At 40.2% G+C, this 24509-nt stretch overlaps 1 protein-coding gene across 3 annotated transcripts in view; it reads left to right on the plus strand.

Moving 5' to 3' along the window:
- LOC122550775 (microtubule-associated tumor suppressor candidate 2-like) overlaps window positions 1-24509 on the plus strand; it is a 456058-nt gene that overhangs the window by 209263 nt on the left and 222286 nt on the right. For all 3 annotated transcript variants that reach the window (XM_043692024.2, XM_043692025.2, XM_087988203.1), the window contains one exon: window positions 13511-13720. In XM_043692024.2, the coding sequence (XP_043547959.2) occupies window positions 13511-13720 (210 nt within the window). The remainder of the gene's footprint in view (window positions 1-13510; window positions 13721-24509) is intronic.

A 24509-nucleotide genomic window follows, 5' to 3' on the forward strand; every position in this document is an offset into this window, starting at 1 on the left:
AATTTTTTTGACAGCACAGCTGAAGGTATAATGCATTTAGGGTTCAAAGTGAACCTGTGGATCACTGCAGTCTTTGAGCAAATGATTGTTGGGATTTAGTTTAAAAGTTATGTTAATCTTGAAAACAAGAGTATACAATAGGCAATAATATAAATGTAGTGCTAGTCGGTTTCATTTCATTTGGAGAACCAATTAATGAACTAATTCTCACTGTAGTTCTGCAATGTTTTCAGTCTTTCCTGAATTTATGTCTCTTAGATAATTATTTTTCTCTCATATTTTACTTATAGCTACATTAAACATGTTGTCACGTAATATTTGATTTGGGTAATATTAGCTTGTTCCTTTCTCTGTATGAATGAAAATATACAATGTTTGAACCTTCCACAAAAACTATAATATCTCATCACAGAATAGTTCTCCAGATACTTCAATACTTCCCAAATCAGAAGGTGCCTAGAACTACATATGCTGTTCCAAATTGGTCCCAACCAGTTGTTGGAAAAATAGGCATCTTTTTCTTACTTTTATGTCTCAATAGCATTTTCCATGTGCATTTCCAGGTTGAAAGTCTTGAATATATGCATGTCGAGCTTCTATTTGATTGATCCTCTTTATGTTTGTAGTATTTATGGTTGCTGCTCCAGGTCCTCAGTTGTGCATGTGTGAGTTGAGCAGTCTGCAGCTTGCACAAGTAAAGTTTGAACTCCAATGAATCTTGCTCCATTTCTGTGGCCATTTGCAAGATGTCTATGGGCCCCAGATTGGACGGTACACTCTTGCATTTGGTACTGCCTCAATAAGGGATACAGATGGTTGCAAATTACTGCAAGGATAAGGGAATTTAACATTTTTTTTAATTCATTCATTCATGGAATGTGGATGTCACTGGCTGGGCCACCACATAGTGTCCATCCCTAGTTGTTGTTGAGAAAGTAATGGTGTCCTACGCTATTGAACTGTTGGAATCCATTTACTATGGGTAGACTCACAATACAGTTGGTGAGGGAGTTCCAGGGTTGACCCAGTGACACTGAAAGATCGCTGCTATATTTTCATGGCAGGATGGTGATTGGTTTGGAGAGAAACTTGCAGGTAGTGGTGTTGCCATAAACTGTTGTCCTTGTCCTTCTAGACTGTAGTGTTTGTGGGTTTGGAAGGTGCTATCTGAAGAGCTTTAGTGAATTTTGATTGTGCATCTTGCAGATGGTACACAGTGCTGCTGCTCAGTGTTGGTGACAGAAGGAGTGAATGTTTGTGGATGTGGTGCCAGTCAAGTGGCTGCTTTGTCTTGAGTGTTGTCTACTTTTTGGTTTATGTTTGCACAGCAGCTAAATCCCATAAAAACTCAGCAAAGGATTATTGCAACAAAGAATTTTCCCCTTGAACAGCTAAATAAAATTACAGCAGAAGTTGTTGATTTCCCCTTTGATGGATCATTACATTTAGTAATGCAAAAATCTGGTTTCTGATTGACTGGGAAAATATCAGAAAGGCTGCAAGACATTGTCAGCATTCTAATGTGATCTTGTCAAACTGACATGTTAATTGCCTTTTCTGTCTCCACCTCTGCTGAGCATTCTCCCTATTTGTTCCAGCAGGAGGAGGTAGCTGGGCAGAATCTATGAGGATGCTATTATCTCATCCCCGATGTGGTGTGGGCAATGGTGAGAAAAGTAACAAAGTACAGCAAGAATGAAACAAAATCAAAATCTTGACATCAAAAAGGTTTTCTAATTTTTCCCTTAAACTTCAGAATCTCACTGTTGAGTCGCAGCTACTTAATTTCCATGTATTTGCATCACATTATGAACCTGATTCACTGTGTTTCTACATCATTTCCAATTTGCTTCCTCTTCCCAGAGAAAGTAGAAGGCACAAACTTCCCTCAGCAAATCAGTGTGCAGCTCACTGCTTGTCCTGGCCATTATCTGATGTATCTGTACACAATCAAATATTTATTGATTTATTGTAGTCACGTGTACCTACGTACAGGGAAGAGCTTTGTTTGCAAACAGTACAGGTAGCTCATAATAAGTAAGGACATACCAATTACAGTGCTTAAAGTGAGGCATACAGGTTACACTGCGCAGGAGGTGCATGAAGCAAGATTCACATTATTTGAAGTTAGACAGTCCATTCATCAGTCTAATAACAGCAGGGAAGAGGATGTTCTTGAACCTTTTGGTGTATGTGTTCAGGCGTATGTATCTTCTGCTTGACAGAACAGGTTGTAGGAGAGCATTACCTGAATGGGAGGGGTGTTTGATGGCAGTTTTTCTGCAGCAACAACAAGTCTAAATGGAGTCCATTGATGGAAGACTGTCTTCCGTGATCTGCACACAACCTTCTGTAGTTTCTTCTGGTTCTGGGCAGAGCAGTTGCTGAATCAGGCCCTTACACACCAGACAGTATGCTTTCTGTATTGCATCTGTAAAAGTTGGTGAGCGCCCTTATGGACATGCCAAATTTCCTAAACCACCTGAGGAAGAATTATTGTTGTGCCTTCTTGACCATCACACCAGGGCAGGTTGTCCATTATTGTCACTCCTAGAAAATTGACACTGTCAACCCTTCCAACCTTTGCACCTTGATGTAGGTTGGGGGTGTGTTCACCTCCTTTCTTTCTGAAGTCAAGGTTCAATTCTGTTGTTTTGCCCAACACTGAGAGAGATCCCTGCGTTCTCCATGGTCACCATCCTTCTCCACATATTTTCCACACCAGTCAGCAGCAAAAAAACCCACCAACCTCACTATAATCATCTTGATCCAACTCTCACCCCACTTCAACTGTTCAGTACTTCACTTTGGAACACAGCAAGATTTATAACATAGTATGCTTCTGCCAGGTCATTTAGTGTGCAGGGATGTACACATGTTTCTTACATCAATGCCGCTGTATCTCATGGCTCTTGGTTTGGAAGCGTAGCACTCGTTCACTTAGCACTTACCTAGAGGCTTCCAGCTCTTGCATTGTATTTTAGTGCACAGGCTCTTCAATCCTTGGTTCCTGGCTGCCTGCCTCTGTCGTGCATTGCTTTTTAACACTAACTGAGTCAGGCAGCTTGTTGTGATTGGGAGTACTGAACACTCAAAGGTGGGTGGATATATCGCTGGACAGCACTGAGCTACAACAATGACACACCAGCATTTGCCAGCAACTTATATGGCAAATGCAAATGCATATGCATGTGCTTCAAGCAAGAGAAAATGTGTGAAAATGAATGGAGATCATTCATCAGTGGGATCAAGGAGGACTGTGGCCTGTGGGCGGGTCAGTCGGGACACTCCTCTGATTCCAGTCCAAGGCTTTGCTCATAGTCCATTAGGCAATTAGTCCTCACCAGAGTTTGGGAATGGGTGTCCTTACAGTCCAACAATTTGGCTAAAGTCAGTCCTGCAGGTCAAATTAATGTGGGATGGCAGGTAGGCCTCACTATTTCATATAGTCCGGATGAGCAAATAAACTTAAAGCCAATGTAGATCAGCATGCTTAGTGGTGATGGGCAAATAGAACTTAATTATGGGCAGTGATGTTTTGAATAGGCTCATGTTGTCCAAAGTCAGGAGAACGTTGGACTAATTGAGTCTCGTGTAACAAATGCATGGAAGAGAGTTGTCGATTTCAGAGCCATGTTTTTCCTGGGCTAATGAGATTCCACACTGTTCTCCCTGTTAGGTTAAGTATATCCCAGGCTTGTTGAGGGTGAAGGTACTGTGGGCCTTAGTCAGGGGTGGTGATGGTGGGTGGGGTAAATTTTCTTCCAGAATGTTTAATCCTAAGGTTGCTTCTTCCAAGACATCATTTTTAAAACTTAAATCATTTACAGTTTTTGTATTATTGGTTAAGCCAATTCCTAACTGCCCTTAAAGTGGTGGTGAGCAACTTTCTTGAACTGCTGTGGTTTTTCTGATGTAGATGCACTCATAGTGCTGTCAGGAAGGGAGTTCCAAAATTTTGGCCCAGTGACAATGAAGGAATGGCTGTATAGTGTGGCTTTGAGGGAACTTGCAAATATTGATGTTCCTATGCATCTGCTGCCATTCTCCTTTGAGATGGTAGAGGTTGCAGATTTGGAAAGTGTTATTGAAGGATCTTTAGTGAGCCGCTGCAGTGAATCTTGTAGATGGTATACATTGCTGAATGGGGTATTTGGTGGAAGTTTCATCATATTTGGGGAAACTCTTGTTGCCCTGACAATGATCTCTGGCTTCATTTTTCAGAGTGATATAGTGTGGTCCATTTTCTTTATCAGCATCATGGGTCAAGTACCCTCAATTGGATACCTATAAATGCAGGCATGTCTGCAGAATATGATCGGTCAAACTGGCTGATTAAAATTCTGTCCAGCCATATTTCAGCCCTCCAAAATTTTGGACTCTTGTTTTCTGATCCCATGAAGAGTGACAGTCTTGGAAAGATATTTGAAATTTGTGACTGACAAAAAGTATCAATTGACAAGATTTTAAATTTTAGCCATTTTACTGTCACAAACTACATTAAAAACAATGTTAATAAAATGTTTTTTTTAGCAGTTAACTTCTTTTTAAACTACTGAAAAATATCCCCATTTAACTTTTAAAAGGACTACACATCTGTCTTCATGGTTAAATTGTACTCTGTCCCTGAACTGGACCCTTCATTCTCTGGCAGCCAGTCCAAAGCGATTCTCAGATCCTTTTTCTTTTTTCAGCTGTATAACCTATAATCACTGCGTTCACCTTTTAACGATGAGGGTTCCTTTTGAGATTCCTCCTTTTAGCCAAAGCTAGACAAACCTACCAGCCTCATTTAAATCCTCACAAACCTGGCCTGTACAATCTGAGCGCAAGTCTCACCCACATTCACATATGTGAAGAAAGTTGTAAGGTGATCACACAAAAGCTCGATATAGACTCTTCCCTTCTGGAAGCCATGTATCCATGTAACAATGCTAATTAACTATTCTCTAGATACACATTCTATTCAATCTTGAAATTAGGTGCACAGTTTAAAATATAACTGTGTACAAACCCAGCCTTCTTCACACCTTACTGTGTGACTTGGAGACTGCTATGACCTTGGTGAGAATGCCAAAATATTAAGGATATTTTGAACTTGTATGCCCCAAAATGTGTTTTTTTTAAAAAGAGCGCTTGACAGCCAAAAAGGCTATAAATATCAACACTGCTGGATTTCATTAGTAGTATTGAATGTTGCCCTGTGTGTCAATCTGGGTTCAAGCAAATATATGCTCTGGAGGTCACACATGAAATACTGCCCCAAGTTTCCCCATGTTGCAGGCAAAGACACTCACTCCTAAAGCTGTAAACTAGTTAAAAAAGGAACAGGACAGCAAAGGATACTTTCTCACCCAGAATGCTGTAATTCAATCATAGGTTGAAAGGAATTAGAAATACAGAATCTCACCCAATCTACAAAGCTAAGTATTATGAAACCAACATCACCTCTATTGGTAACCTCTCAAGAAAGTCTGGTTAATTTGGCTCCTTTTTAAATCATTTATGTCCATTAGAAAGATATGCCTGAGGGAAGGGATCCTTGTTGAATTAACCTTCCTGCAACCGCCATTTGGGGAGTGGGGTGAATAAAGAAGTGAAGCCAGTTCATCATATCTTCACAGGGAGCTTCACATTTGGGATATCTGTCTCCAACAGTAGCATGTTTGGAGAATCCTACTGAGGTCTGATCGTAACAAGACTAATAGTCTTTAAGTCATCAGCACTTCTGCTGTGGTCATTGTTAATATTGTTAATATCTTGTACCTTCTTCCCAGTAAAGCAACTTGGCCCCACATTTAATCTTTATCATCTAAACCATCCAAACTTGTTGTCGGGCAGAATTTAAAACAGGTCATATGACCTTCTTTATTCCTCTATTTTTACCCTAAGTTAAAGGGACTATCCTAAAACATCATAATCTAATGCATCTCAGATTTGGTATTGAAGGATTTTGCAGGAAAGCAGTGCACATATGACTTTTGAAGTACCTCTGCATGGAAATTAGTTGAATGACCAATTTCTTTTCCTTTTAAGTGGTAAGAAAGTTCACACACAAAGCCATCTTCAAAGCGGCAGGTATTTTTAATCAAACAATTCAGACATGTAATGACTCATGCCTGGGGCAGTTGGGACTTGAACTCCGACCTCCTGAAGTCAGAACACTACCATTGCATCACAAGGGCATCTACCTTCAAAGCTGTGTTTTGACATCAGCCTTTACAGTGAAGCCCTGCACATTTTAAATGACTTCTATCTGTACTTTGTATATGTTTGCAGGCAATCAATTATTTCCTTCTATTGCAAACAAACATATGAAGGGCCAATATGATTTGTTTTAATAAAAAATGCATTACCAAAGCTTATTATACTATGTCGAACTCATGCAACACATCACATTACCCAATGGACTATAGTTTGTATAAAAACAACTCCAATGAAATTATAAATTATCTATAATTTATAAATAGATTGGAGCCTTGATACACACTTGAACATACCAGAATGAAAACTGATATTTAGAACGTTTGATCTCAGTGGGACACTTAAGTAGTATCTACATTATGAGAATTCTATTTAAAGAATATTATTTTGATCTTAGTTTTCACAACCATCAACGCAAACTGTGAGGTAAATAACCCAAAATATAGCGAACCTACACAATCTGTCCTTTTAATTGCAAACATTGCCTATTACGTGCTAAATAAACATACACAGAAAAAATGTGGCCCAAGATATCTGCTTATATGAACCATTTCATTAATACTTTCTGTCACAATCAATATATAATGCTCTGAAATTTTGTAGAGTTGGGGAGATTTTGCAGTCTTTTGAAAATGGATGTGTCCCAATTCCTGTCCCCATTCAGACACTCCAAATTCTCCTTGGTGCAAAGGATGATGAAGTAGTTCACATCCTACTATTTAAACTTGGCCTGCTCTATTGCAAGGGTAGGCATCTCTTAGCTCTCCTACAGTTTTAATAGAGTCAAACCAGCTTTTGGATGACTTGGGATTCATGACCACTCATGCACATCCACCTCCCCCCAGTGGTCCCTCATATCCTGCAATCAAGCCATAACCTTCCAACCCCCACAACTCTAATCTATTCCCTGTCATGTTCCTTCCCTGATCCTTCACGCTGTCTATGCAAATCCATACCCCTACAACCGCCTAACAGTGGGCCCTCACATCTTCCCTGTGGAACCATAATACTTCCTTGCCAACCCATAATACTTCCCTGCCTATACACTCTGTACAATACCAGTGAACATTACAGTAACAGTGGCATTTGTGAAAAAGCTTAAACCAGCTATTCATGAGTTTAGTTGAAAAGCTGCTGTTACCATAATCTGATAAAAGTGGAATAGAAGCAGATATTTTTGACAGCAGAAACTGTAACCATTTCACAATGCTTTAACTTCCACTCATTTATTCTTTCATGGTATGTGAGCATTGCTGACAAGGCCAACATTTGTTGCTGATCCTGAAATTACTGCTCGACTATTTCAAAGGTTGGTTAGGAGTCCGCCATATGACTGCAAATTGAGTGTCACATTTGACAGGCCAGTTGAGGAAGGCAGATTTCCTTCTCTGAGAGACATTATTGAACCAAGCACAAAACATGGCTGAGAGTCCAGACTTCTAGTTTATAGAACACAATGCATGGAAGGGATCACATTGCTTGATTGACACTTTTTCAGTGACTCGATGTGTGTTCACACAAGACAAAGAGGTGACAAATGTTTACAATTTTACATATTCACCGCACCCACCCTCTGCTCAAATGGAGTGAAAAGCAGATATTTCCCAGAAGCTTTTTCCAAGCCAAGTGCACTCAACCATGTGATTTCCCAACTTCTGTTATTCACCGCTGAAATGAAAATCCTACCTGATTGTTGATTAGAGAGACACAGCAGTGGTACCCAGTTACCGTGTCGTGGGTGGCACGGTGGCACAGTGGTTAGCACTGCTGCCTCACAGCACCAGAGACCCGGGTTCAATTCCTGCCTCAGGCGACTGACTGTGTGGAGTTTGCACATTCTCCCCGTGTCTGCGTGGGTTTCCTCCGGGTGCTCCGGTTTCCTCCCACAGTCCAAAGATGTGCAGGTCAGGTGAATTGGCCATGCTAAATTGCCTGTAGTGTTAGGTAAGGGGTAAATGTAGGGGTATGGGTGGGTTGCGCTTCGGCGGGTCGGTGTGGACTTGTTGGGCTGAAGGGCCTGTTTCCACACTAAGTAATCTAATCTAATCTAATCTAAATATCTTTATGACAATTACTTAAATCGAAGAAGGTGGTCTATATAGTTAAAACAAATATTGAAGCTCATTCATTAGATGCCGCTACTGCAATGAATGGAAAGCTATCAGATTTATAATATATCTGATTTTTGGTAAATTAATTATCCGCCTTCATTCAGTAACAGCCTTCTCAGTCTAAATCAGCAAACTGGTTTTAATCCCAGTCCAGAGACATGAATGCACAATTTTAGGCAATTTCATTCTTCGATTTAGTTCTATTCAATGCAAGTAAATTGTGGTGCCTGGGACTAATTTGTGAGTTATTCTGAATAATGGCCTAAGGTCTGATGCAGACAATGTAGGAGCCAGGCGAGCACTTAGGCAAAGACGTAACCATAAACAAGTTGCTTATTTTCAAAAATGTGTACTTATCGAAGGTTCAGTCCTTCAACTGCTATTCAATTGTCCTAGAGTCTTTTCTGCATTATTCTAAAAGTAGCATGGCTTCTTACTGCTGCTGTGTTCCTGACCAGGTGCAAACAGTATTGTCTACAATGTGTGAAGTCTTTGTAAGATGCTGGTATTGTAGGGCTTTAAATTACATGTTGTAAATTCTCTGTGTGCCTTGCTGCAATAGGAATATGTGTAGTCGCAATGAAGCAGATAACATGCTGTGTAAAGTCTTGCTATATTCAAGCAGGAAAAAATATGAGATTGATAACAACCATATATGTGAAATTCTGGACAAGTTACTTGATTATATGGTATTGTTAGGCATTCTGACTTTGCTAGATTACCCCTAGCATTCCTTCCCATGTTGTACAGGTACTGTCACCATTGTTAATCCGGGTAGTTCTGAATGCCATCCCATGCTCAGTTTGATGCACTTCATCTTTTGACTTGTCAAATGGGGCATTGTTCTCATCCCGATCTTACACTGCAGAAACTCCATTTCATGAGCATGATCCTATTATAAACCCTTTATGCCTCCAGGTTGCTTATTTCCAAATTGTGGCATTGCCATAATTTCTTTTATATCAAACAGCAGACCTCCTGCAGCTTTTCAATCAAACTTTGCAAAGGCTCGCTCCCTTTTTATCGCAGTACTGTTTGGCCCTTTAATTTTGAGCAGTGATTCTTTAAGAGCAGAAACCCTCTCAAGGCTCAGAGTTGCACAGGGAGAGTGCCCAAGAAAAATTCATGAGCTGTAAGGATGAAATTTCTGTCACCTGCAACCAGAGCTTTCAGTCAGAAGGCTGATCTTATGAATGTAAATAAAATTTAATTGAATTGAAACTGAAAATGCAGTGTAAAGTATTTGTTTAAGTTATCTGGTTTGCCCAGGATGGAGAAGACTCCAGCTGTTACATCTTATGTAGAACTCTTAACCTTGGAGAAAGCGATAGATTATATTACGTGGCAAACCCTTTGATGGCTAAGGTATCGTGCTGCAGTTTGTTTTCCCCTGTGATCCGTCACCCAGTTCCCGGCATCTATTATTGTCAAAATATAGTTGCCTTTTCGATTTCTGTGTTTTCTGAGAAGCAGCCAGCTGACCAGTTTATTACTGTTTCCCTACTGCATCCCATAACTTCAATTCCATCATTGTGAAGTCATGAATCGATTTTTATGGTTGTTATATTTATTGTTGATTTGAGTTGTTGTTTCCTTCACCAGATGGCAGCCAATTTGTTAAGCTAGAAATAGAAACATAATTCCTTAAACGAGTTTTTCTTTGTGATTTCTTTAGCTTTGATTGTACCCCGTAGTACTCCTAATGGCTTTGTACAGAATATTCCTGGAAATCCAGTTTATTGATGACTTTTGTTGTTTTAAAATATGGATTTCCTCCCGCTGTTAACAATTCACTTTTTCACTGGAAATGTGTTAACCATGCAGAGCCATTGTATTTAAACCTTTGATTACATTTACTGTGCTACCCTGAATCCTGCCTGTTTTATTTTAGAAGTGCAATGAGCATAGATGGTTTGGTGTCTCTGATATTTGTTTAACCACTAAGAATGGGTGGATGTTAACATTTTCAAATCATAAATTTGAACTCCACTTGCCTCAAAGCTGTCCACTTTTTGTTTTGATGTGCTGAGTGTGTCCTTGCCAGAAGCACATGTGCCCCCTTAATTTGACTTCCCACACGTGTGAGGCAGAGTGGAGATGGAAGGCCCTAGCATGTCTGGAGACCCCTGAGAGGAAGCTTCTGAGGGTGACTTTACTGTGATCCTGACTCCGCATGAAGATATGGCACAAAGTGGCCCCAGTACCCACCCAGCCTTGCTGTAGCTGCTAAGGACCAATGGGGCAAGTACTGGACGTGGCTCGCCATGGTAGCCACCAGTGTCTCCATGGAGGTAGCCAGAGGATCATGTGTTTATGACAGCTGAGTCCCTGTAGCTGTAATGACATAGCCTCTGGGCTACAATGGCCACTGCAACCCCCCCACCCTCCCCTCCCCCACCAACATTCCTCCAGTCCTCTCCTGCCTAGTGGTCCTGTATTTGCTTGTCAATTCACACAAAGTCCCTGACAGGTGACACCACAGAGTCCTCCTGCTTGACACTGAACAGCTGCCAGGTCTCTGGCAGTCCTCCCAGTGCCCACAACCCAGACTTTTTTTCCTCAGCCAATTGCGGAGTTGCAGCAGTGATGTGTTCACCAGCAGGTGCTCTTGATCCTAATCTAGCTAAAGTACCCACCAAATGGCACGGGTTGTGCTGCCTTCTTGGATACGGTCCCTCTATCAAAGGTCCATGTCGAGATATTCCATGGCCCCACTTGTTAGAGTGTTCCTTATCCCATTTATGCTACGCTGCCATTGTGTGTTACACAATGCTGACTCCTCGCCTTTCGAAGAACCTGTTTTGTATTTGATATTCCCCACATTGGTTCATTGGAAGCTTGACCAATGGCTGCGGCCACATCAGGGGTTATTGTCACTGTGTCTGTGGAACAATAACACTGCAGAACAGAGGGTTACTGCCAATCAATCTCCACATGAAGAGGTCACAGTGAAAGGCCCCCTCAGGTGCACAGCCGACATACAATCTATCACCCTTGTTGCTAATTTCTGCACTGATTAAGGCATGGTGTTGCTGCAGACTGAGGATATCCCAGGACATCATTACCGAAAAAGGCCAGCTACCGGAGCAAGACCTGGGATCTGAACAAGTGGGTGGCCATTTATAACAATGGTCATCAAGGTAACAGCTGCCTTCACCTTTAATGATGTAACTGATTGCTTCCAAGGATCCACTGGGGACCTGTAAGGGATCTCTCAATCCTTGACCCAGGAAAGTATCAAGACTGCTACTGATGTAATTTGTGCAGGATCACACTGATCCAACCCATTCCCTCGAGACAAAGACAGTACTGCAGAACCCAGCTGGCTGTTTGCATGTAGGTTTTGCCAAACTAATGTCCTCAGGTGCAGAGACTGGACACATTGAGAGCACTATAACATAACAGGATGACCAAAAACAGGTACAGGTCATCAGCATCGCAGGTACCTGGTACCTACAGGCTGCCAAAATGCCTATATTCTTGACAGCACTCAAGTTACTGTTTCAGTTGAAGGGCTGGATCCCTTGCAACAATGGTTACTGGGAAACTTGGGCTGCTCTCTGTAACCATGGTTGATGATCCCATTACACGGTTCCTTGAACTAAGGTGAAGGGTAAATACAAAGTAGCCCATTATTCACCAGGGTCATTGTGGAGCAGACGATTGATTTCCTGAAGGTCAGGTTCTGATGTTTGGATCAGTCTAGGTGGGAGGTCTTGCAGTACACCCTAGTCAGGGTGTATCGTGCAATCCAGGCATACAGTGCTCTCCACAGTTGGAGCAAACAAAGAGGGAATATGATGGAGGTTGAAGAGCTGGGAGAGAAACAGCAGTCTTCTGAGGAGGAAGATCGGGACATTGACCAGGAGAAACATCACCTTCACCATGATAGAGTGGTGCAGCATCAGGGATGACAAGCCAGACAGGACTTCATTGACACCTGGTTCCAGTTAGATGGGAGCTGAGTGCAGTAATCACTCATTGACTGTAAATTTATCCCTGCTCAAAAGCCAAAATGTGCCTGTCAGTTCCCAAGAGCAAATGTAGCTTTTGTATGTTTGTTTTTTTGCTTTTGCTGTTACTGAATACAAGTGAATATTTCCAATTATTTGAACACTTTCCAGTATGTGATTGTTTACTGTGGGACCATGACAGAATGTTAGACTTCATTGAATAGGGAAACCATAGCAACACAGAAACTTGGAACAGGAGTAGGCCATTCATCTCTTCAAGCCTGCTCTACCATTCACTATGATCATGGCTGATCATCCGACTCAGTACCCTGTCCTCGCTTTCTCCTGATGTCCTTTGATCGCTTTAATCATAAGAACTATATCTAACTCCTTCTTGAAAACATTCAATGTTTTGGTCACAATGATTTTCTCTGGCAGAGAATTCCACAGGCCCACCACTCTCTGGATGAAGAAATATCTCCTCATCTCTATCATACCTGGCCTAACATGTATCCTTACACTGTGACCCCTGGTTCTGGTTTTTCCAAAAAAACTCCCTAAGACATGGTTCTAACAGGGCATGGGTAACGTTCATACCTTGGCCTTAAACAGCGATGTATTTTTGAAGGTGCACTTGTAATAGCAATGAAGTGTCAGCTGTGCCCATTTGTTTTTGGTTCTGCTCTCGTTACTTGGATGGTGTAGGGCAACTCCCAGCTGGCAATGCTTGATCTCGGCTTTAAAAAGACATCAATATGGGGAATTCCCGGAGGTCCTGGCATAGGTGGCTACTTGCAACTCTGAGAGAAGATTGGACGAATGGTTGCCATGGAGACATAGATAATAAGGGAACGACCTGTGATTAATTGCTAAAACTCATGGAGAAAAATGCTGCACTAAACTCAACAAAATTAACACATTGCCAATATCTGGTAAAAATTAACCCAATACTCCAGAATTCAATACAGCAGGAGAGCAACAGAGGGTTAGTGCTCTATTCACTTTGTATTGTTGGCATATAATTACTAACATGGAACAGTAATCACAGAACTGTTTCACTTTGTCATGTTTTCCTGTCATGATGTATTTATTTAATTGAGTACTCAGACAATGAGAATTATGAATAAAGGACTGACAAACTTCATATCATTACAACAAGCAGTCACATTCTAGAGATATCTAATGTATAGATTCCTGTTATAGCTCAAAAATGATATGTTTTTCTTTCTCCCAATATTTTAGTGGAACAGAAGAAAAATACTATCCCAATTGTCCAAAGATCAAGTCTCCCAAAGTATCCTGGGCATTCTGGACTCCGTCCTCCTGGTTACTCGCGACTGCCAGCCGCTAAACTCGTGGCTTTCGGATTTGTTCGGAGTTCAAGTGTGTCATCCGTCTCCAGCAACCAATCAAATGACAGCGCTCATAGTGACCACAGCAAAGCTGCAAATCGTAAGCTATAATTTAATAGTTTCTCTTTTGGATGTAGGCAATTGTCCCCAATATCTTTCATCATCTTTCACTTTAAAATGCAAGAACTCAGAGTAGCCGGTTTGAATATTAGAGGGGAAAGGTTGCACATGGAGATGATGCAGTTAAATTGAATAACCGCTTGGTATATAACCATTGAACACTTTGTTGCAATGCATTTTTAAAAAAATGCCCTACTCCAAATGTAACGAGGTTATACTAAACATGATAAAACATGTAAGCTGTCAGGGACATTTTTCACCAATTCTATAATAGACACTTAAAACTAAATGTCTTGAGCTGCAGTTATATTACATCTCCACTCGCAGCCCAATATCCATGAAATGTATGGTACAGCCATCTGTGTTAAATGATATTGTTGATTATATATTACTGAAGAGCATGCCATGGTTAGTTATAGAGCAACTGTGTGCATACGTCTAGGCATGCAAATGCCAAACTCTGCTCACCAGCTGATTAATTTTCAATGATGAGAGAGTTCTGCCAGGTAAATACATTTGGAATGAAATCAAATTTTAGAGGTTAAAAACATTACATTAGGCTGAATTATTCAGGAAAAAGAAGCAAATTGCTGGCACAATTCAGCAGATCTGGTAGCATATGTGGGGGTAACTGGTAACTCTTTATCAGAATGTCAGAAATCATGCTTCGCTGCTGTGAATGTTAACCAGTTGATATAGCCTCACAAGGTAGACTCTTATCTTGTATCAATTCTCCCTCTGAACCACTTTCCATTGATACAAGAGTGGCAATTTAAGTGTCTATATTTAAATGGACGCATAGTAAATGATGTAAGCAGGAGAATAAAATGAGGAAAGTAATTTTGTCATTTTCCACATAGCCTAAATCAAAAACTGCTGACTGTGAACTCCAGATGTAAATTATCTTTAATCTCTCATTTGTTATAGAGAAATGTAATGTTTGCAGATCGAGAATTACCATTGTTAATCAGTATGTCTCTGTCACAATGCCTTCAACCTTGCTCTCAACCCTTTGTCAGAGAATTGTAGTTCACACAATTGACTCTCAAAAACTAGGCTATTTTTACTGAACAAAAGAAAGTGGGAAAAGACGTGATCCACATTTTTAGGAGAGTGAAGGGAATTGATAATGAATACATTGTTTCTCAGGTTTATCTGTAAACTCTAATGAAGAGGATATGAGTATATAATTGATGGGCTTTAAGATTGGGATCAGAAACATTTTCTTCTGCAGCATGATATGCAGTTAATGCACATGTTCTTAGGAAGGCGTTGATTAATATTTGGTAATGAGTGATATTGAAGTTTGGGAAAATAAGTGCAGATATGTAGGATGAAATTATATACAATATGAAATTAATTGTTCTGAATTTTAGGAGGAAAATTAAGGAATTTAAGTGAGCTGCTATGGCAATTTCTGCTATATCAGCCCCCCCCCCCCCCCGCTTAATTTTGCACTGCAGAATTAAATCTTCTTTAATCCTCTGTTTCAAGAAAACAACACCAGCTTCTCCAGCCTTTCATCATAACTGAAATTCTTCAGTCTGGCAACATCCTCGTAAATCTCCTCTATCCCTTTGAGTGCAATTACACCCTTCTGTAAAGCTGTACTCAGGACTCTGGCTGTGGTCTCATAGCATTTTTTTTAGAGTTGTTCTAGCATGACCTCCTGCTTATTGCTAGTCCTTAGCTAAAAATAAAAGTATCCTCCATGTCGTATTAAACATTTCTTGTACTTGTTTTTCTATCTTCAGGGATTTGTGAACATGTAATCCAAGGTCTGTCTGTTCCTGTCCACTTGTCAATATCCTAGCAGTTTTTTTTTAACATTACTCTGTCTTGTCTTCCTAAATGCAATGCCTCACACTTCTCTGGATTGAATTTGAATCACCACATTTTTCCCCAACTGATTGTGCAGATGTCATCTGCAAACGTCTTAATCATTCCTTTCTTGTTCCAGTCTAAATCACTGATGCATTCTGCAAGAAAGAAAGGCATGAATTCAGTAGCTTAAGGATAACGTGAAACTGCTTTACAGGCAATGAATTACCTTTGAACTACCATTATTACACAGAAGCCAGTTTTTCAAATATAATGGTCCGACATTATTATAATATATTTTAATATGGGATAATATGATAAGCAATGAATTTGTTCTTGTGTTGGTTGATGGTGTAAGTTTGACGACAGTGTGAGCAGAATGTCCTTTTTGTGAGTATTGATGTTGTATCTTCCATCTCCACCGGAATGGATAGACAGCAGTGTTTAACTTTTCATCTGCACACCAACATTTCCAGCAATGTAGCTGGATGTCAGTATTGTACCAAAGTGTAAGGACAGATCCAACTCAGCCAATTACTGCCTCATCAGTCTATTCTCATCACTAAAGTGATGAAAAATGTCATCAACAGTACTATCAAGCAGCACTTGCTCAGCCACAGGCTGCACACTGATGCCTAGTTTGGGCTCCTCCACGGCCATGCAGCTCTTGACCTCATTACAGCCTTAGTTCAAAAATGGACAAAAGAGCTGAATGCCAGAGGTGAGGTGAGAGTGACAGCCCTTCACATCAACGCTGCACATGACCAATTGTGGTATCAAGTAGCCCTGATAAAAGTGGAAAACACTGGGAATCGGGGCAAACTTTCCACTAATTGGAGTCAAACATGGCACATAAGAAAATGATTGTGGTTCAAGGAGTTCAGAGACGATTCCTGATGAAGAGCTTATGCTCGAAATGTTGATTCTCCTGCTCCTTGGATGCTGTCTGACCACCTGTGCTTTTCCAGCACCACACTCTCGATGCTGATCTCCAGAATCTGCAGTCCTCACTTTCTCTGAGTGGAGATCAGTCACCTCAGCTTCAGGACATCTCTGTGGGATTTTCTCAGAGTAGTGTCCTAAGTCCAATCATGTTTAGCTGTTTCGTCAATGACCTTCCTTCCATCAGAAGTCATGGAATCATAGAGATGTACAGCATGGAATTTGACTGTTTTGTCCAACTTATGCATACTGACCAGATATCCTAAATTAATCTAGTCCCATTTGCCAGCACTTGGCCCATTCCCTCCAAACCCTTCCTATTCATATACCCATCCAGATGCCTATTAAATGTTGCAATTGTACCAGCCTCCACCACTTCCTCTAGCAGCTCATTCCATACACGCACCACCCTTTGCATGAAAAAGTTGCCACTTAGGTCCCTTTTAAATCTTTCTGCTCACACCCCAAAACTATGCCATCTAATCGTGGACTCCCCTACCCAGGGAAAAGACTTTGTTTGTTTAATTTATCCATGCCTCTCATTTTATAAACCTCTATAACGTCCACCCCTCAGCCCTCAACACGCCAGGGAAAACAGCTCCAGCCTAGTCAGATTCTCCATTACAGCTCAGACCTTCCTACCCTGGCAACATCCTTGTAAATCTTTTCTGAACCCTTTCAAGTTTTGCAACATCCTTCCTATAGGAGAGAGAGCAGGATTGCACCTAATATTACAAAAGTGACCTAGTGGGGATTTTTGCTGATGATTGCACCAAGTTTAGTATCATTCGTGACTCCTCAGATACTGGAGCAGTCTGTGTTCAAATACAAGAAGCTCTGGGCGATATCCAGACTTGGGCTGACAAGTGGCAAATAACATTTGCACCACACAAATGTCAAGCATTACCATCTCCAATAAGAGTTGAGTGTGTGTTGCTGGAAAAGCACAATAGGTCAGGCAGCGTCCAAAGAGCAGGAAAATCGACGTTTCGGGTCAGAGTCCTTCATCGGGAATTAGTCATTCTTGATAAAGGGCTCCAGCCCGAAACGTCAATTTTCCTGGTCTTTGGATGCTGCCTGACCTGCTGTGCTTTTCCAGCAACACACTCTCAACTCTGAGCTACAGCATCTGCAGACCTCACTGTCTCTTACTGGAGATTGAGACAATCTAAGCACTGCCCCTTGACACTGAATAGTGCTACTGCATAGCCCACTAACATCCTTGGAGTTACCATTAATGGGAAACACAGCTGGGCTCACCATATAAACACAATGGCAAGAAGAGGAGGTCAGAGGCTAGAAACATGACAGTGAGTGACTCACCTCCTGACTCCCCAAAGCTGTCTCCGATCTACAAGGCACAAGTCAGGACTATGGTGCAGTACTTCCCACTTGCCTGGATGAATTCAGCTCTAACAACACTCAAGAAGCTTGATGCCATCCAGGACAAAGCAACACGCTCGATTGGCAGCACATCCAGAGCATCCACTCCTTCCATCACTGACACTGAGTAGCAGCAGTGTGTACTACCTACAATATGTACTGGAGCAATTCACCAAAGATCCTCGTACAATGCCTTCCAAACCCACAGCCATTTCTATCTAGAAGGCCAAGGGCAACAGATTCATGGGAATACCACCACATAAGATCTCCTTGAAGCCACTCACCATCCTGACTTGGAAACATATCACCATTCCTTCACTGTCACTAGGACAAAATCGTGGAATTCCCTCCCTAAGGGCATTGTGGGTGCACCTGCAGCAGTGTTCAAAAAGGCAGCTCATCACCACCATCTCAAGAACACCTGGGGACGGGGAATAAATGTTGGCCAGCCAGCAACGTCAATGTCTCATGAGAGAGCTAGAAAAAGAAATTATGCCATAATGGGCGACATGAATCTATAACTGTTTCTCTCAAAGGAAGAGGTGCTGCCAATTGGATGAAAATGATTTCATTTGAAGCTTTATTAAAAGTATTTGTTATTTGCATTAATCACTCTTTTCTTTGCAACAAGGACATCTTACAAGTGAGTAATTTTGTAGAAGGTAATGTAAGTAGGCATTTCAATATAGTGTCAAAAAGTGTGTTGCTGGAAAAAGGCTGTGCTTTTCCAGCACCACACATTTTGACTCTGACTGCATCTGAAGTTCTCAATTTGTCCCATTTAAATCCAGTGACCCATCTAGAGAATGACAGAGTGATCCATGAAGTGGTGAAGCTCATAACTAATCTGGAGTCACACTGCACCCATATAGGGCCTTGCCAACTCATCAGGATAAGTTTTTTTTAAAAAAAACTTTACTTAAATTAAAATTAGTGTATGGATGATTATAAAATTTACAGACACTTTAGGTTTCAGGTAGCTGGATTTGAGGAACTCTACCTGTATCAACAAATTGCATAAATGAATTTTCACATTTGCCTTGAAATGTATAGTGACTGTGGACAGAAAATTACAGGACAAGAGCGGACTGCTTGTACCCCAGAAGGACAGTCAGTGGCAAGATGACAGAACAGAAAGAAGCTCAAACGACAGCCATAGTTTGGACCACCAGACTGCCACCCCTCACTGGGGAAGAGGTTGGAGCTGCCAATCTGAATGGCCAGCAGTGCCAGTAATGCCAGCACTCAGTAGTGGGCACTGCTGAAACCGTAGGCAGACTCACCCAGGACATCCACTGCATCCCAGTGTGAGGTAAGTCAGCTGTATTGGGCAGTGAGTGTTTGTCAGCCTTAGGGTGGGGCTTGTTTTGAAGTGTGTCGGTGAGCAGGAAGAAAGAATGGTACTATACTCTCAAGCGGTGCCTCTGCTGGGTGAACAGCATCCTTCAAAGACAGTAATCCTCCTTTTTTCCTGCCAACCTGCCCATTCCAATCACATTATGATGTGGGCAGGATAATATTGGGGTCCGTTGAGTTCTTAAACAAGGTCAGTTGATCTTTTAAATATGTATTATGTACGTTTGGGGGCTGCTGATTTCAATGGCCAATCAGCCTCCGTAAGATTGGGATGAGCTTAGTGGTAGGCAGGAAGGTGGTGGACTGGATAACTTGGTAAAATTGGTGAATTAGCTATGAAGCATTTGGACAGTCATGAGATTACAAAAGGCAGAAAGGCAATATAAGTTCTTTTTTAAAATGCCTAGCTGAATTATTTCTGACTATTCTCTTTCATCAGGGGCATGGGCAGAATAAGATTGACTCTGTATATGTAGAATGACATCTAGTGTCAGCACAAGAATTGAAAAAAAAATCACAGCAAAGAGAATGGACTTGCATTGTTGTCTTATTAAATATTAATAGCTCAGGGACAAAGCTATGTGATTAAGTGAGATTCCACATGGGAAATATTACCAAGGGATTTTGTGAAGCCTGATTGGGGGGTCTGTGGGGAGAAGATAGGGCTATGGGGTATTTGGCTGCTTTCAATGTTATCAATCAGCCAGCTAAAAAGTGTATTGGCACCATCTCTCATAATGACCTAAAAACAGTAACAGTCCATTTGTCCATCTAGCATGCTGCATCATTTTGTTAGTTGTGACAGCTTGATCTTTTTAATCTTAATTTTTTGCCTTTTCTCCAGCACCTTTAATATCCTTAATTATAGCTCTAGTTTTAGCACTCAGTTGATTCTGCATCCAACAGTTTTGATTGGTATCCACAGGAGAATTTGCCATAGATTTCAATCGATTTAGCTCATACTCTAATAGGTGGAATAGTTGTCTATCCAATAAATTCTCTTAATTTATTTGCCAACTGTCATCAAGCTTTAAAATGGTTTGATCAGCTCACTGCTTAACAAGTGTATGAGAAATGTAATGCAAATTTTCCCAAGACCAGTGCAAAGTCCTAACATAGTGACCTAGGACAGAAAACAACAGTTTAAATAATGTCAGTTTTTAACATTATTGCAATGTATTTTAATATTCAATAATCCTAGAATCTCAGGGGAGGGTTCCATGGTTTTCAGTTAAATTTATAGCAAGACAAATATTTCCATTGATTTCTTTTCCTACTCATGAGCGAGCTTTTAATCTCTTAGGAGGTAAATTCTCCTTTTGAGAAAGAAGTCACATTCCTGATTCTGAATGTCTACTCATGTCCTCACATGTACTTCTTCTGGAGTTGGTGTTGGGCTGGAGTCAGAGCCACAGTTTCCTGATATTGCCCTCAAGCTGGGAGCTGAATCAGGATATGCTGAGACCAGCAGTTTAGAATGCCCACCTCTGTATACTGGGAGATCGGTGCAGTTCTCTCGACCCTAACTGGAGTTCTTATTATTCATTCCTCATCCCCTCCTCACTGCTCTTGCGGCTCCTCCTTGTCCCTGTACCCCTCCATGTCCCTGTACCCCTCCATATCCCATCGTATCTCCATGCCCTTTTCATATTTCCAACATCCCATCCACAGCCTTTTGCATCCTCCATGACTGTCATGACCTATGTATCTTTGCTACAAACTGACCCAGTATCAGTTATGTACAGAACTCAAAACCTATATCATTATTTAGGGAACCTTTGAAATTAGAGAAATGAAAGAAAATCAGCCATTAAAATTGTAGTTGAAAAACGTGGCTGTCTTAGCGGGTCATAAAATAATCTGTCACACTGCATATTGCAACATTCTTAAAATAACATTCTTTAATCTCATGCTTGTTAATCTGTCAACAAATAAATAACTACTCAAAATTTTTTCAAAATATTTGATCCTATTATAATTCCAAATAAATGTCAATCAAATAAAACAACCTGCTTCATAGCTGTGTCAGCAAATCTTGCTGAGTTCAATCCATTAATGGTATTTGGAACTCAGTAATATACTTATAATGGAATTACTTTGCACAGTGTAATCACATGCTGAGGAGTTCAATAAATTTTAGAACATAGAAACTAGGGGCAGGAGTAGACCTTCAGACTTTCAAGCCTGCTTCACCATTCAGTATGACTGTGACTAATCCTCTACCTCAAGGCCATTTTTCTACTTATTCCTTGTATGTATTAGTGCCTTTAAAATCTATCTCTCTCTTGAATGTATTCTTTGAAGTTGCCTGATCAGATATCTTGCCATCTGGTCCTTTTTTGGTTCAAAGACTTCATGGAGTTCCTATTGAAGAAGTCTGCATTTGGTCAGAATTTTTCAAACTCTCAACAGATCTTTGGCTTCAAATCAATTTTCAGGTTAAACCAAGAATATCATATTCCCAATTTGATTGAATGCATTAAGAGGACTTATTCACGAAATATGTGGAAATATTGTAGTTACCACCATTTGCTTCGAGTCCAGCACAGATTTTGCTGCCCTTTATTTATAAAGTCAGAACAATTTGAGCCTGAACTGTATTAAAACTATGGACTTATGGGCATTTAAAATGTAAATAATAGAGCATATACACAATAATTATATCACAAAATTTGTCCTAATGCATCTGGGCATATCAAAGATAGAGCTATCTGACCTAATCCCACCTGCCAGATGTTAGTACACGGGTAACAATATTCAAAATGTATCTGTGTGTTTCATTTCAGGTCCATATTGGACATTTTGATACCATTATTCTAAGATAGGCAGAGCTCCAAAGTTAGACATTTAAATTAGTTTTGTGTCAAATAATGCAAGATGGCTATGAATATGCGAGCTTGGGGGCTATGGGATCTACAAAATAAAACTACTCCCAACAGCTGAATACATGCTATAAAATGACAAACATATCCATACTTTATGTCCTCACGTTTGTGGTAAAACCACTGTGTGCTATTGCAAACTACATGCTTCTATTCAAATGTGATGAGCATCATAAAATAATACCCAATCTCAATATGAATAGTGAAATTAAAATGTTACGAGTTTCATACAGAGAGGTTAGAGGGGAAAAAGCCTTAGCCTTGGCTTTTCAGGATTTGAATTTGGATGAAGTGAGATATTGTAAATAATCTACAATGACTTGGGTTAAAATTGATATTTTCTAATGATAAATTATTCTGAATGGACATAAAATTTTATTTAGTATACATTCTACGTTTCCAACTTTCAGCCTGTTAATGTTCCTTCTTGAGTCATAATTTTAACAAAGAGAAGCTAAGTGGAAGTCAAAACATCCAATGTATCATTAAAATCATATCCACTCCCAAATCTGTAGAAAGCACTGCTTTGGCTCAGCTGCAATATTGCGTCCACTTCTGGACACCACACTTTAGGAAGGATGTGAGGGAATATGAAAAAGATTTGTGTGCATGCTTCCAGGGAAAGAGCACCTTCGCTTATGGAGAATGATTAAAGAAGTTGGTATTGTTTTCCATGGACAAGAGAAGATTGTGATGAGATTTGATAAATGAATTAAAAATCATAATCTAGAAAGAGAATATAGGGATGCACTATGGTGGAAGGATGAAGAATTAGATGGAAGAAATACAAGGTAAAGCTGCAATGGTCAAATAAAAATCTTTTTCAGGCAATGATTGTTTAGGATCTGGGATGCACTGCCTGAGACTATGGTGAAGTCAAGATCAATTGATGCATTCAAGAGAAAATTGGATTATTATCTAAAAATGAAGCAAGTGCAAAGTTACTAGGTGAAATGTAGGAGGATCTTTTAATTCACCTGAGTGAGCAGCTCATTCAAAAGATAGTACCTTCATTAGTGGAGCACTTCCAACACAGGAATAATCAGCCTAGATTATCAGTTTAAATGGAGTGGAACAAACCCCTGACTGAGAGGTGATAATGCTAACAGTAAACCAGCAGAGATCATGTAACAAAGCAATGCACTGAAAACAAAGGTTATTATTTGATTCTACTTATGTTCCCAGCTGTACTGCGGATCACTCGGATGCACCATTGCCAGAAATGTCAGAACATAACGCACAATTAGTCATATTTTCCTTCCAGTTTATAAAATTCAACAAGATCAATTAAGTAAATACTTTTAATTTCTTAAAATTGACAAGAATTATTAGTTTTCATGTTCCTCTGATGTTAAAAAGAAAAGCTACATTTGGAATCAATAGACATTCTGAAACGCGAGTCTCCAGCCTCCATCCATCAAGTTCTGTTAATACATTGTGGCAGCTATAGAATGTAAGACATTTCAAGATTCGTATAATTTCCCTATTTACATTCCATCTAGACTATTACATAATATGGAACAAATTATCTATGGCCGTAGGTACAAATCATGGGTAATATGTTGCTATTCAATATTAGATTGTTAGCGATAACTGAAGGGGGGAATCTAATAACATTGTAAAATACAATAAACGTGCAGCACTGTGCTGAGTCCTCCCCACATCTGAAAAGTGCTCATTTGTTGTAATGTGGAGTAACTGATTGAATGTACAGACTTGCGAAGCAGTAATCTAATAGACTGGCTTGGGGAATGCTATGAACCACACAAAATCAACTGAAGTGAACATCATTTGAACTCCTATATGGACTTATTCCTTTAACTCATATTACACTTATTTAATTTAATCAGTTTCCTTTCTTATCAGGGAACAGCTAGAGATTAATGTCTGGTAATTTTGGTAATGTCAAGGTGAGAGCCATGCAGCTTCTATCTGAACTGAAGAATCACAACAAATGACAAATTCTGTTTAATATAGTGGAGAGAAACCGTCCACATTAATGTTGCCCAACAGAAATCTGTGAATTCTGTTAAATCCCTCTTGGATTATAATAAAATTTAAGATCACTGCTGTTAAAAAAAGATGGATAACAAAAAGGATAGAACCACCTAAACACACTGCACATGACCATACATGATAAATAAAAATAGTGTGTTTCAAACCAATGTGGCATTCCATATTCCAAATTGTTTTGACAAACCAAGCTCTCTCAATTACTCTTTTAGTACTGCTGGCACATTATATAAGTCTAGGAGATAAGAGTGTACTAGCTTTCAGTGCCTGCCTGTGGGATGTGGGACATTGTGATTGATAGCCACTTCCTACCAAATTCTCCCTGTTACCCTGTTCCCAGAATGAACCTTGACCACCATCTCTTACACACAC

The sequence above is a fragment of the Chiloscyllium plagiosum genome, unplaced genomic scaffold, assembly GCF_037043375.1.
Source record: "Chiloscyllium plagiosum isolate Xiang-an unplaced genomic scaffold, Cpla_swu_hap1 HiC_scaffold_6, whole genome shotgun sequence".
NCBI lineage: Eukaryota > Metazoa > Chordata > Chondrichthyes > Orectolobiformes > Hemiscylliidae > Chiloscyllium > Chiloscyllium plagiosum.